Source organism: Colossoma macropomum, unplaced genomic scaffold (genome assembly GCF_904425465.1).
Source record: "Colossoma macropomum unplaced genomic scaffold, Colossoma_macropomum, whole genome shotgun sequence".
Lineage (NCBI taxonomy): Eukaryota > Metazoa > Chordata > Actinopteri > Characiformes > Serrasalmidae > Colossoma > Colossoma macropomum.
Window position 1 is genome coordinate 29,382,215 of NW_023494791.1, and position 13,787 is coordinate 29,396,001.

At 38.5% G+C, this 13,787-nt stretch overlaps 1 protein-coding gene across 4 annotated transcripts in view; it reads right to left on the bottom strand.

Annotated features, from left to right (window-relative positions):
- The window catches only part of bnc2 (basonuclin 2), a 262,007-nt gene that overhangs the window by 62,492 nt on the left and 185,728 nt on the right, over positions 1-13,787 (bottom strand). For all 4 annotated transcript variants that reach the window (XM_036574807.1, XM_036574808.1, XM_036574809.1 and 1 more), the window contains 2 exons: positions 11,766-11,868; positions 8,628-8,863 (listed from right to left, as the gene is read on the bottom strand). In XM_036574807.1, the coding sequence (XP_036430700.1) occupies positions 8,628-8,863; positions 11,766-11,868 (339 nt within the window). The remainder of the gene's footprint in view (positions 1-8,627; positions 8,864-11,765; positions 11,869-13,787) is intronic.

Here is a 13,787-nt window from a genome sequence, read left to right on the forward strand (position 1 = left end):
TCCTGTGGTCAGAAACTGATCATTGATGAATGGGGTGTAGAGGAGCTAATAAACTATGCAGCATCAGACGGCCTACAGTTGGAAACTTCACTAACACTTAAAAGTTTGGAAAACGTAATTTTAGCAGTATAACAGTATATAATATATAATTTCTCATTGCTCCCAAAAGAATGAGGTTGGGTTTTCTAAAATGGCCAGTGAGTGGAAGTATGAGGTAGATGTTTCTAATAAAGTGGCCAGTGTATTAAAGTATACAGTAGGGGTTTCTAATGAAGTGGCCAGTGTGTGGAAGTGTAAGGGAGGGGTTTCTAATAAAGTGGCCACGTAGTGAAAGTATAAGGTAGGGGTGTCTAATAAAGTGGCCAGTGAGTGGAAAAATGAGGTTGGGTTTTCTAAAGTGGCCAGTGTGTAGAAGTGTAAGGGGGGGTTCTAATAAAGTGGCCACTAAGTGGAGGTATAAGGTAGGGGTTTCTAATAAAGTGGCCAGTGAGTAGAAGAATGAGGTTGGAGTTTCTACTAAAGTGGCCAGTATGTGGAAATATAAGTGACTGTAAGTATTAGGTTGGGGTTTCTAATAAAGTGGCCAGTAAGTAATAGAATGAGGTTGAGGTCTCTGATAAAGGGGCCAGTGGGTGGAATTATAAGGTAGGGGTTTCTAATAAAGTGACCAGAGTGTTAAAATATACAGTAGAAGCTCTAATAAAGTGGCAAGTGACTGCAAGTGCTTGGTTGGGGTTTCCAATAAAGTGGCCACTGTTTTGAAGTGTAAAGTAAGAGTTTCAAATAAAGTGTCCAGTGTGTGGAAGTGTGAAGGGTTTCTAATATATTGGCCATTGTGAACACAGTGGGAGTATAAAGCCCAGAAAGGTGATTTAGAGTGTGAAACACTGATGATAGGGGCAAGGTTTAGGCAATGCTAAGTGATGAGGTAGCTGGGTATGCTTGGGTGGCTGCAGCTGGCTGTGTGTGTGTGTGTGTGTGTGTGTGTGTGTGTGTGGAGATTGGGGAGGGGTGCAGAATCACCTTGATTCAGTGCACTGGGCCTTTGATGTGTCTAAAGCTGGCTGGTTTGGCCCTGAGCAGAGCACATGCCTTAAAACAAAAATCCAGCTTGACGTCCTCAAATAATAACCATATGAATGCAAGAATTCCACCTAGAGAAACAGTGTGGGCCATGGATGACGCATTAGCCAGTGATAACACAAACCAGGTTAGAGCAGGGCGAGAGGTAGAGGAGGTGATGGAGGTAGAGGGATGAAGGGATGGGACAGAGGAGGAGGAGAAGAGTAAGATGTGTGATGAAGGAGGGTTTTGGTAGAGGATCAAATCCAAAAAAATTCTGTACTGAGTTTGACTACCTAAAATGGAAGTTTCTCCAGAGAGCATAGAGACAGGGTGGCCTTCAGGTTAGATGGAGGAGTCATGTTCAGAGATTTCAGAAGGGTGATTAATTTGGGGTTAAAAACACAATGTTTTATAAAACCATTTCTATCTATAGCACCTTTGGAAAAACTTATCAAAAGCTCTGTTATCTGAGAGAGATAAGAGCCTGTCATAACCTGCCTAAGAGTATCATTACCATCCAAACTGTGTACCATTTATAATAAACTATTATATTACACCATAGCACAGTATTCCCGTGCTTTTTTCTTTTCTTTTATAGAGTCAGAAACAAAAATGACCACATGGTGATGAACGCCGAAGAAAGTTTGGAGCAACTTTCCTAATCTGCCATTAAATATGGAAGTGAAAAACAAATCTCTAAATGAACTGAGTATCCGAGGCTAATGCTCGTTAAGCACATTCGTCTTAAGTGACAGAAGCATTCGATGCACGTTTTACAGAATTTGCTGTTGTTGTTTCTGAATTTGCTTTTGTGTTTCTGAATCTGTTCTTGCATTCCTGGATTTGCAGTTGCGTTTCTGAATTCCCTGTTGAATTTCTGAATCTGCTGTTTTGCTTCCGAGTTTGTTGTTGTCTCTCTGAATTTGATGATGCATTCCTGAATTTGTGGTTGTTTCTGAATTCGCTGTTGCATTTTTGAATTCTCTGTTGTATTCGCGAACTTAATGTTGCGTTTCTACATTTTGTTGTTGGGGGCGGGGGGGTGTTATTTGTTTTGCGGCTGTACCTGTAGCAAACTTTTTTCTGTTTTGTATCAAATCTGTGCACAATAATTCTCGGTGCTACTGGTTTTGGTTTTGGTGTGTGTAACTTTCCTGCTTTATGACTGTAAGGCAGCTTTGTGGTGGTTTACTTTTCCTCCTCCTTCTCCTTCTCCTCCTCTTCTCTTCTCTTAATCAAATCATGTCTTTTTGGCCAGAGGACATCCTTCGTTAACCGAATAATCGCCACGGGTTCTGCCCCCTACAAATTCCTTCGCGCAAGGCGAGATGAGCCTGGGCACACTGCGGCCAGATGGCAGCTTTATTTGAATAAAATGGGCCCATTGTGCAGGAGCCCCGAACTGTCCCTGAGGGAGCGGGAGGGGTGGAGAAGGGGCGAGAGAGAGAGTGGGAGAGGGAGAGTGAGAGAGAAAGATGAGGAGAAAGCAGAAGGAGGAGAAGGAGGGGGTTTAGCTTAGCAGTTCCATCTGGCTCTACTGGAACCTTTGTCAGAGTCGGGGAAACCGCAAAAAAAAGCACAGTGTTCTACAAGGACAAGAACATTACTGCAAATGATAGAGAGAGAGGGAGAAAAGAGAATGATGGTGTTTAGCTTAGCTTCAGAGGGAGGTGAAACTAGTTACATTTGCTCACAATTTGCACTCCTAAGTGTTTTCAAATTATACTTTTACTTCTACTCAACTATAGTATTAGTGAGGAAAGTAATCTACTTTTTTCTTTTTTCCATTTAAGTCATTAACATTATGATCCTAATTCCTTTTTTTGGGTTTAATTTCATTCTGGTGTGTTGGTTCAGCAACTTTTTAACAACCTGATGTGTCAATAAAGTATTGATCTTAAACTTTAGGAATTTTTCGAACCTACTTGTTGGAGCATGGGGCACAACCTAAGGTGGGGTAAAATAGAATATGGCCTTTTATGTAGTAAAATAGATTCAGGAAGAATATGCTTTTGGTCATCTTCTCGCCCTCCCACAGCAGCATCACCTGCAAATTCAGACAGATATAACTCTAGATTTACCCCGAAGACCATACAAGTAACGGTTTGTCATGATAAGTGGTTTTCAACCATTGAACTGTATGTAAAATTCACACAATTCACTCCAATATTATAATATTACAATATCTTAATGACCCTTTTGGAGGATGTACTATAAAAATGTTTTTGAAGTATATTAACAGCTCACTCACTGTGAATATATTTTTATGTATTTATATTTTGGGTTGGAAAGCTTGGCTGGGTCAAACAAGTAGAATTCTATTGATTTAAGTGTTTGTGCCCATCAGTCTGTTATAGTCAACCCCATCTATGGGGTAAGTTTGGCTGAATTGTTCACAACCCTGGTAGGCTGTCAGATGTGTAGGTCACCTGTATAAAAATATATCATTTTCAAATATTTCAAAAAAATATTTAGCAAAAACCGAAATGAGTTATGTCCCAACCTCCCGTACTTTTTCTCCCTCCAAGTTGTTTTTGCAAATTTTTACTTCTGCTTGAGTCACTATTTCAATTAAGCAACAATCCTTACGGGTTTAGTCTACTCTATGCCCTCTTCTGCTTCTTAGAGGTTCCATCTGGCCCTGCTGGAACTTTCATCGGAATCAGGGAAACCACATCTTGTAAAGAAAAGAAAAAAAAAAACGCCAGAGGAAGCACAATGTTCTACAAGGACAAGAACATTACTGCAAATGTCGCTCAACCCAAGCCAGTTCCACATGTGGTGGAGGCTGCGGAGGCCTATCCTTTATTCCTCTCCCCCTTTTCTTTCCCTAAGAGAGAGAGAGAGGGCGAGAGAGGCCCAGACTGATAGGAATTCCATCTGTCTGGGAGAGGCCGGTGGAGTGACAGCGGAGAAAAAGCGGCATCTGGTCTCCATTGCTGCAGGCCCAGCGCTCCGGCTTACAGCTCACAGCTGGAGGAGAACGAGGGAGGAGAGAGGAGAAGAGAAGGAGCTGGCAGAGTAGGAGAGAAAAAGAAGAGGGTGTGAAAAAAAGGGCGAGGGGGAATGCTGGCAACCATGGCCTTCACTCTCTCATTTCTCATACTTCACTATGGGGGACGGGGCTTAATCATATGTCAGATACACACGCACACGCACAGTGTGCAAGGGTCTGGATGACGGGGCTAACGATCAGTTCGGTTAAGGAGAAGAAAACTATTATACTTCCTACCTCAGTCACTCTCATAATCTACTGTTCAAAGGATCGACATATTGTCATAGTAATAATTGCTGTTATTTTATTCAATAATACATTACACTGTTAGAAATTAAGGGTCTGTGCAGGTACCATATACTCCCACTTACACAGTGGCTTTAAGGTCCAATTGTGTACCTTAAATAAGTTTTCCCAGGTGAAAAGTATGTATTTGTATCTTTTCATAACCTAATGTTTTAAAACAGAGCAATAAAATAAAAAGCCTGGAGACGAGACGGCATGTGTGGAGTCAATACAACTTATTATTATGTCACAGTTATGCTTCCTGACTAAAGGTACTGAGATGTTGAAGAGACCACCCCAGTGAATAGAGTGTAGAAGGTATTTTAAGAGTTTTTTTAAATGATGTATTATATACTGCTGTACATTAATTAGCAATTTACAGTAATTTCTTGATAAGCTACCTGCTTCTAAACTTGATCTCCATTTTCCAAACTCCATGCAATCTTCATATTAATTTTATCTACTAATGAATGGATTGGTTTTATATTGTTGACAACATTGATTACAAACTTTGAACAGACTCTCACACACCTGTACAGGCATACACACATTTACACACTCCCACACAATCCCATACAATTACACGCTCCCCTATATGCTCATGATCAGCATAAAAAATGAATTAAGAGTTTTGGTATCTAATAATAATTTACTTCTACTAGTAATTATTTGAATATGCAATAATAATTTACTGTACCTGCTTACTGTATTTATTACGTTACTACTATTAATAAAGACTGTATTTGTATGCATGTACATGTGCGTGTATTTGTGTGTATGTGTGTGAGTGTGTGTGTTTGCCTGTGTGATGTGTGTGTGAGTATTTTTTTAATTTATTTATTTTACAGCATTCCAGTTAAACAGTATGTCCCTACAACCTGCCTGGGCCTCCATACAATCTATTAATGCAGGGCTTTACAACACAAAGTATGAGTGCCCAATAAAAGCCCTTTTCTACAAAACACACACACAAAAAAAAGCTGAGAGGTTTTTATATTTTACTATAGTGACTCCTTTAGGCCTGTTATTGCACGTTAGGGCTGCATAATATGGACAAAACAGTCAAACTGCGATTATATTGCTATGTACTGGTGAAATTTCATCATAGTTAAAGACTGGCCTGCATTATTTTATCCACAATTATTTGCATCGTTGGAAATATTTGAGGTTTTGGTCAGGCTTACACAGTAAGAAACACTTTTTGATTTGTTAGAGGCTCCTCATGCAATAGCAGTGTTACAAAGGCTAATATCATGATAGCAATTAACAAACAATATATTGCATAGAAGCAGTTAAATAAACTATTACACTGTATTACTGCAGCTATGTTAGACTAATCATATACACTGAGGTTAACTCAAACTAATGCTTTTCTGGTGATGTATGCATGCATTAGTATTTTAGTGTTATTTTGAAGGGCATTCTTATGAAGCATCTTGGGACGATTAAAAAAAAGGCTTTGCTCGTTTTAATGGCTATTGATGTTATTTATAATTCTCTCCAGTCGCAAATCAAAATTCAAAACACTCGTCGAGCCGTTGGCCCTTTATACTATCGACCCGTGTTCTCTGTTTAAACAGTCTATTAGACGGATAAATTACGTACTTAGTCATGCTTCAGCAATACATTCGCCATCCAGCCCTTTATTTCAGGGCAGCCATCTACTCTCACTCTCTGCTTTTACACAAAATTAATATCTAACATCATTAATATGGGGAGAAGAATGAAAACAACACCAAGGGCTAAGGCTCTCCCTCCCTCTTTCTCTCTTTATCACCCTCCTTCTTTATCTTCCCTCAGTTTTCTGTCTTTCTTTCTACTTTTTCTCTCGTTCTTATCTCTCTTCTTTCTCTTCCTTTGCTTCGTTCTTTTGTTCTTCCTTTCTCTCTCTCTCTGTTTCTGTTCTCTTTTTTCTCTCCATTTACTTTGTTCTTTTCTCCTCCCTCTCACTAACTCTCTCTACTTCTTTTTCTATTTACTTTTCTTTCTCTATCTTTTACTCTCATTCCTCTTCTGTCTTTCTACTTCTATTTCTCTTTGCTACATTCTCTTGTTTGTTCTTTCTCTCTCCCTCTGCTTTTTTCTCTCTGTTTCTGTTCTCGTATCTTCTTTTTCTCTCTCCACTTACACTGCTCTATTTTTTTCCTTGCTCTCTCTCACTCTCTCTCTCTCTCTCTCTCTCTCTCTCTCTCTCTCTCTTCTCTCACATCTCTCTCTTCTCACTGTCATCTCTCTTTCTCTCCCTCATTCTATATCCCTCTCTCTATCTCCCTCTCTCATTGCTCCTTTCTCTCTATCTCTCTTTTTTCCCTATTAACATTGCTCTTTTTCTCTTCTTGCTTTCTCTCAATCCTCTCTCTCTCATCTCTCTTCTCTCAATCTCTCATCTCCCTCTCTCTATCTCTCTCTCTCTCTCTTTCTCTCTCTCTCTCTCTCTCTCTCAGTGACAGTAGTGAAGGTGTAATTTGATCTCTGTGTTTTTAAGGTTCATCAAAGTGCTGTAACACACAGAGCGATGGGAAAAATCCAAAATATTCTCACCAACTGGGCAAAAACCGAACCATATGAGGTTATCTTCTCCGGCAAAAACCTCTAAATCCTCCTCATCCTCCTCTGTGTGCTTTCTGGAACACACACACTACACAGTAGCTCATCCAGGTGTCTAATAACAGCGTGTTAAGTGGAGGAAAAATCACCTTTAAACTGTGAGCCTGATATTGTACAAAGCAGATTAAGGGGGTGAGAGAGAATGGGAGAGAGAGAGAGAGAGAGAGAGAGAGAGAGGGAGGGAGATAGAGAGAGAGAATCAAAGTGAATATAATGTCTCTTTAGTGTAAAGATCAGACAGGGAATACACTCTGTGTGTGCGTGTGTGTGTGTGTGCGTGTGTGTGTGTGACAGCAGGCCAGTATGATTACTAGGAGAAAGGAGCTCTGGCTTATTAGTGGTGACAGGTGTGCTACCTGAGAGGCAGGTGGAATAGACAGAGAGAGAGAGAGAGAGAGAGAGAGAGAGAGAGAGAGAGAGAGAGAGAGAGAGAGAGAGAGAAATAAGAAAGAGAAAGAGGAAAAATGAAAGGAAAGAGAAAATAAGAGAGAAAGAAAGAGAGAAAGCAACAGAAACAGAGAAAGCGGAAAGGCAAAGAGAAATACAATGAGAAATAAAAAATTGGAAGAATGAAAGGAACAAAGAAGGAAAGGAAGAAAAAGAGTGAGAGAAAGAGAGAAAAGAGAGAGACAGAGAGAAAGAGAAAGAGAGAGAAAAGAGAGACAGACAGACAGAGAGAAGAGAGAGAAACGAGAGAGAGACAGACAGAGAGAAAGAGACAGAAAGAAGAGAGAGAAAAGAGAGAGACAGAGAGAAAGAGAGAAGAGAGAGACATACAGAGAGAAAGAGAAAGAGAGAAAAGGAAGTGAGAGAGAGAGAGAGTAGAGTGAGAGAGAAAGTGAGAGGCTTGCAGGTTTCACAGAAGCTGTTTCCACAATACAAGGCCCCAAAAACCACACACACACACACACATACAGAGGCCAGCTCGTCCATGCTGTTCCACTTAGGCACGGACTAGGCCCTGACACACAAACACACACACACATGCGGCTAAACCGCGAGCACATGTTCTGCTGCTCCTCACTAATTCATTCAGGAACACTCTGGTTTGGTCGTGAGGCCGTGAGCGCTGTAGCTTTGATTAACAAACGTGTCTGATTCCAATTACAGCTCAGCCGCGGTTTCTAACTCTGCTAGCGTTACATTTTTCTCCTCTACCGCTTTTTCCTCCCTTCCTCATTCCTCTGTTTCATGTTTTCTGCCTTTCTTTATACAGGTGTATATTTTGCTTGCAAGACCCATGTAAGAACTAGAAGGACCATCTGACACGTGTGAAGGAAGTAAAAATAATAAATAAATAAAATAAACAAAAAAAAAAAAGAATCACTGTGCAATGGTGGTCGTTCCTGTGTAACATGATTACACGTGTATGTGCAACTGAATCGAAATGTGCTAAAATTTGAATTTCTGAATCACTTCCAAAATAATCGCAATCAAACTGAATCGGTGTTAGAGATATACACAACTCGTACACAAATATAGAGCTCTGTGTGCATGTATGTGTGTGCGTGTGTGTGTGTGTGTGTGTGTGTGTAAAACTGAATGGTGAAAGTTGTGATTTCATGATTCACTGAATCATTTCCTAGAGAATCGCAATCAGACTGATTCACTGGCAGAGATGTACACTTCTGTAGACAACCTCTAGGCTGTGTGTGTGTATGTGTGTGTGTCCTACCTGCAGTATGTATCCCCTGACGTAATCTCGGAGTGTCCAGCCCAGGCCGTGGAGGATATGTAGGACCTCATCCTGTTTCAGGACACTGAAGAGTCGGTCCAGGAGGATCTTGAGTCTGACAGGGATGGCCTGCGTACCGTACAGCATCAGACTGCTGATATCAAACACCACGTTGCATTGCACAATCTCCACCTGCGTCGGGTGGTACAGGTGCTGAGTACTCAACTTATCCAGGGCTGGAACACACACACACACACACACACACACAGATAAAAATACAAGATCACACAATAAGGATTACATTACTTGCAATAGACTACACATTTAAAGGCAGCACTCCCACAAATGGTGCATGTTCATGCATCTTACTGGATCAACACAATTACTGTTTTTAAGTTTGCTTTTGTTGGTAACATTGTGTTGGTGTAAGATACAGTGTGTATATGCCACAACTTTTGAACACATTTTCATCACGTAAATTTAAAGCACCATTTTTTTACTGTATCAGATTCCAAAATATCTACATTCATGAGGTTTCACATATTTACTTCTATCCCCCTCCTGAAGGATATTATAGAATGATTTCTTAATATTTTGCTAGTTGCTGTTTTTACGCTAGATTTTGTTAAAACATTTTCGAAGAACAGTGCATATTATTTTCTTGAAGAAACAATAAAACAATGAGATTTTAATAATGTGTTTAATCCTAACATTACCCAAAGGCTAGATGTTTGTTTTTTTTAATATGCAAATGTATGCATAATTAAGTAGATAACATCTTATTTGCAAACTTCCCATTCAGAAAATACTTGTAGGAATGTGAGTAATCAACTGGGAAAGCTCCAGTGTGATACAGGTTAAAAATGTTTCATATCTTCCTGCAGTGTCTCACCAATTATTACTATTATCAACAAGTTATCGAGGAATTATCAATGTGCCAACACAGAAACATATTTAACAAACAAAACCTGTTAAATCCAGGTGCAAGAATCTGCTAATTATTCTTGTTCTGAAATGTTTATAACAGGCAGCAAAGCAGATAGATGAAATATCCTTAAAATTACGTTATAGCCCTTCTTTGTGAAAGTTTTCAATTGCTGTGAGACTTTATTATTTACTGAAATTAAATAAAGAGCTGTGTGTGGCGGCTACTGTATTGCCTGAACGTGTGTGTGATCAGACCCACATGTGCAGGAGAATAAATGATTGTGTTTGAGCTGCAGTATTTCACTGATCCACTCAGATGTGGAGGCTAAAAGGCAGGATACACCCACATGAAGGACTTAAAACAGTTTTCCATGATTTCCACACTACATATACATCTTCACTGTTGGGATAAAACAATGTAATTCTTTTTATTGTTTTTCTTTGTTTGTTTGTTTTCCTCCATTTAGAAATAGACAAATAAAAATTATACATTGTTTGTTATTTAGCATGATATTGGCCAATATTGATACTACCGAAGACAGCAACATGCAGATGAGCCCTCTAACCAATCACAGGGTTTTTTTCCGTGTGCTATGAGTATCCTGATGAGTTTCAAAAGTGTTCATGTTTCCCGACAATAAGAAATAATTTAATTTTTAACAGATTATTGACCATTATTGTTAATATACATGTAGGCATATAGAAATCACTATATATTGTCATATGCAAAAGTTTAAACACCTCCAGTCAAATGACATATTTTGTGATTTTCTAAGTGAATGTAAGTCAGCACATCCTCTACAAAGAGCACACTTGAACATGGCATTCTTCTGCAAATTGTAGAGCTTAATTGAGTTTAACCTATTGAAAAAAATCCATCAACTGTAAAATGTGCCATAACTTTTTCACGGGCCATATTTTATGGTTTATTTGTCCAATACATTAAATTCAGCAAATAAACAGTAACTGTGCTTTAAAATGTACAGAAGTGTGTTCTCTATAGAGGATGTCTTAACATGTAATTTTGAACACCGGGGTGTTCAAACTTTTGCATCCGACTACAATAATATAACCACAATACTCGTATTTGTCCATATCATACAGCTCTAGTTCAATATAGAAATCCCCTCCTTAGATGATATACCTCTCTTTTTCTTTTTTCCTCCTTCTGTTTATCTCTTTTATTTCTCTCTCTCTCTCTCTCTCTCTCTCTCACTCTTTCTCCTTCTTTTTCTCTTTTCCTCTCTTGGTTCACCTAACAGACCCCCCCTCTCCTCCCACTTTTTTCCGTCTGTGTGACACCTGGTTTTGTCTGTGTTTTTTTACGCTGACGAAGTTTTTGCCCGACAACAGCCTCGGCCAGACACGAACACAATAAAAAATGAAGAAGTGCTGTCAGAGGTGCTGCCAATAGCAGCGGAGGAATGAAAGAGTCGACAGAAGAGGGGAGGAGAGGAGATTAACGGAGAGGAGAGAAGAGAAAAGAGGAGCGGAAGAGAGAAAAAGTGGCAGTTCACTCAGATTACATCTCTAAAAACCCCTTCTAACTTCTAACCCCACATCTACAGTTAGGGCTGGGCCATATAATGATATGTGACCATTATCATGATAAGTTACATGACAATAATCATCTGTTATTATGTGATGAGTATCATTAATACTTCTGGAAGCCTGTATAGTAACCGCATAAACTGCACAGTAACAACATATTACTGTAATGGTAACTCATATCTTTATATATATATATATATATATATATATATATATATATATATATATATATATATATATATATATATATAAAATGCCACTGTCGGAAGAAAACCTTGTATCTCCATTTTTGTAATTTTTCAGTTTTTTTCAAATTTGAAAATGTCTGTTGCCCTTTACATTGTGTGTAAATTTACATGATCAATGGACCTAAAGAAATGGCCCAAAACAACTTGGAAAAAAGTCTGGTCCCACTGACTTACATTAAAAGTAAAGTAGTTTTTTCCTTTTCCTGTAAAGTTATCATTTTGGATATAAATATAAGATATACATATATATATATGTATAGAGAGAGAGAGAGAGAGAGAGAGAAAGAGAGATAAAAGGCAGAAGGAAAGATTTTAAAGCTTTAAAGACCACCAACAGAACTCAAACTAGAAAAAAATTAAAATAAAGATATGTATATGGAAAATTCATACACACACACACACACAGTCTTACCGTGAGCAACCCATCCGTGTTTACACTGGTCACACGTCCTCAGATGGATCTTCCCTGGCTGAAAGCACTCACAGGTGCAGTTCACCAGAGTGCAGCGAATGGCCTGAAAACACACACATTAATATACTCATTCAGTAATCTACTTATACACATTCACCATCTACATTAAAAAGATTAAAAATCTTCACTCTTCATATTCATAATTGTAGTTAGTTTATAATAACATATATACTGTAGATTTGTGTTATATGACATTAAGTTATGTTTTGTAATCAACAAGAGGTTATTAATTGATTAATCATACAATATAATGCTCTATTCACAGTCATTTTTTCAGGTTTTTTGCCTCAAGATCTGTTCATCACTTAAATAAAAGATTCACAATTTCTGAATGGTTGTATACAGGAATTCAGTACATGCCAGTAATATACATATTCGATACACCAACAACATTCACTCAATACACCAACAATATTCACTCAAGAAAACAGCAATAATCCATCAATACACCATCTATTAATGCTCTGGACCATTGACTAGTCAGTGGAATCAAGTGAAATCAGTTTATTTGGTTTAAGAGCCACAAGTATAACAATGAATCACCTTTCTTTCATAAAGCTAAAAAAATTACCAAATGACCAGCTAACACAATCACTCCAACTGTCAATCAAACCTTAAAGGAAAATCCCATCAAACTGTTGGATAATTCAATGGCTGAGGTGTAAACAAAGTCACTCTGAATTATTTGATGTAAAATGCTCCACTATAGAGAAACTAAATCAATTCTGATGTTTTTATAGTGGTGGAGAAACCAGGAACCAGTCACAATGTCGACAATGCAATTATAGCCATTTTATGTACAATCCAAAAAGACCGGTGAACTTACAGGTGTCTTCTGAGCTATATATGTTATGGTGAAAAATAGTGGAAAATCAGAAAACGTAAGGACTATATCTCCCTGTCATGTTTAAAGAAACAAAAAGTTTTGAGCAAAACTTTCTCAAAACTATCACAAAACAATGCCAACGTATTTGTAACATTTTTATATAATTTTCTGTGAGAGAAGCATTAGAGGCAAACTCTTCGCACGTCTGGATCCTATCACCACCACTTTTAACATTTCTGGCTCAGTAAGTTTCTCTAGAATAGAGCAATTCACATCAGACCACTCTGAATGACTTTGTTTTCTGGTTATTTAATTAAGCAGAAATGTCAAAGAATCAGAAGAGTTCCTCTTCAAATCAGGTTGCTAAATGCATGACATCTCAAATGCACACTAATACAGCAATGTAACACGCACACACACACACACACACAAACCTCAATGTAAAAACATTTGCTGAAATGTATTAAAACCGATACAGCGTTCGGTAGGAACATATCATTTATTAATGTGAAATGTGACCTAAAATAAAGAATAAAGTGCCGTTGCTAATGCCTAGCCTAGCATCTCCTGACAAGCTAGCTCCAGTAGGCCTCTTCCTCTTTTTGACTCATGTCATATTGATGCAGGGCCATTTAGAAGGCAGTTTCCACACACAGACATACACACACACACACACACACACACGCACACACACACACACCTGAAACCCTGCCTGCCTGTCTTTTCCCCACCATTTGAAATTTCCCGTTGTTTTGACAAAGCCACCATTACCCTGCTGCTGCCGGCTGACCCGGAGATGACCCTAAAAGCTTTTAGTGGTGAGGGGGTTAAGTGTCTGAGCTATTGTCTAATAACACTAGTCTTTAACCCTTGGAAGACTAGAGTTAATGTCTTTCTGCTATGTGTTTGATTTACATTATGTAATTACTTATAAATAACACAGTTATACGTATAATTAGTTACATAGCGAAAAGAACGGTCCTACAAATAAAAAGTCAAATTTATACAATTTTCCACACCCCCCAGACATAGGAGATCAGCCACAACATGTCTAGTATCCAAATTTTGCTTTTTTAGTTTTAAACTTTAGCTACAAGGATAACATTGCTCACACTAGAAGTCAATAGTCACCCAGA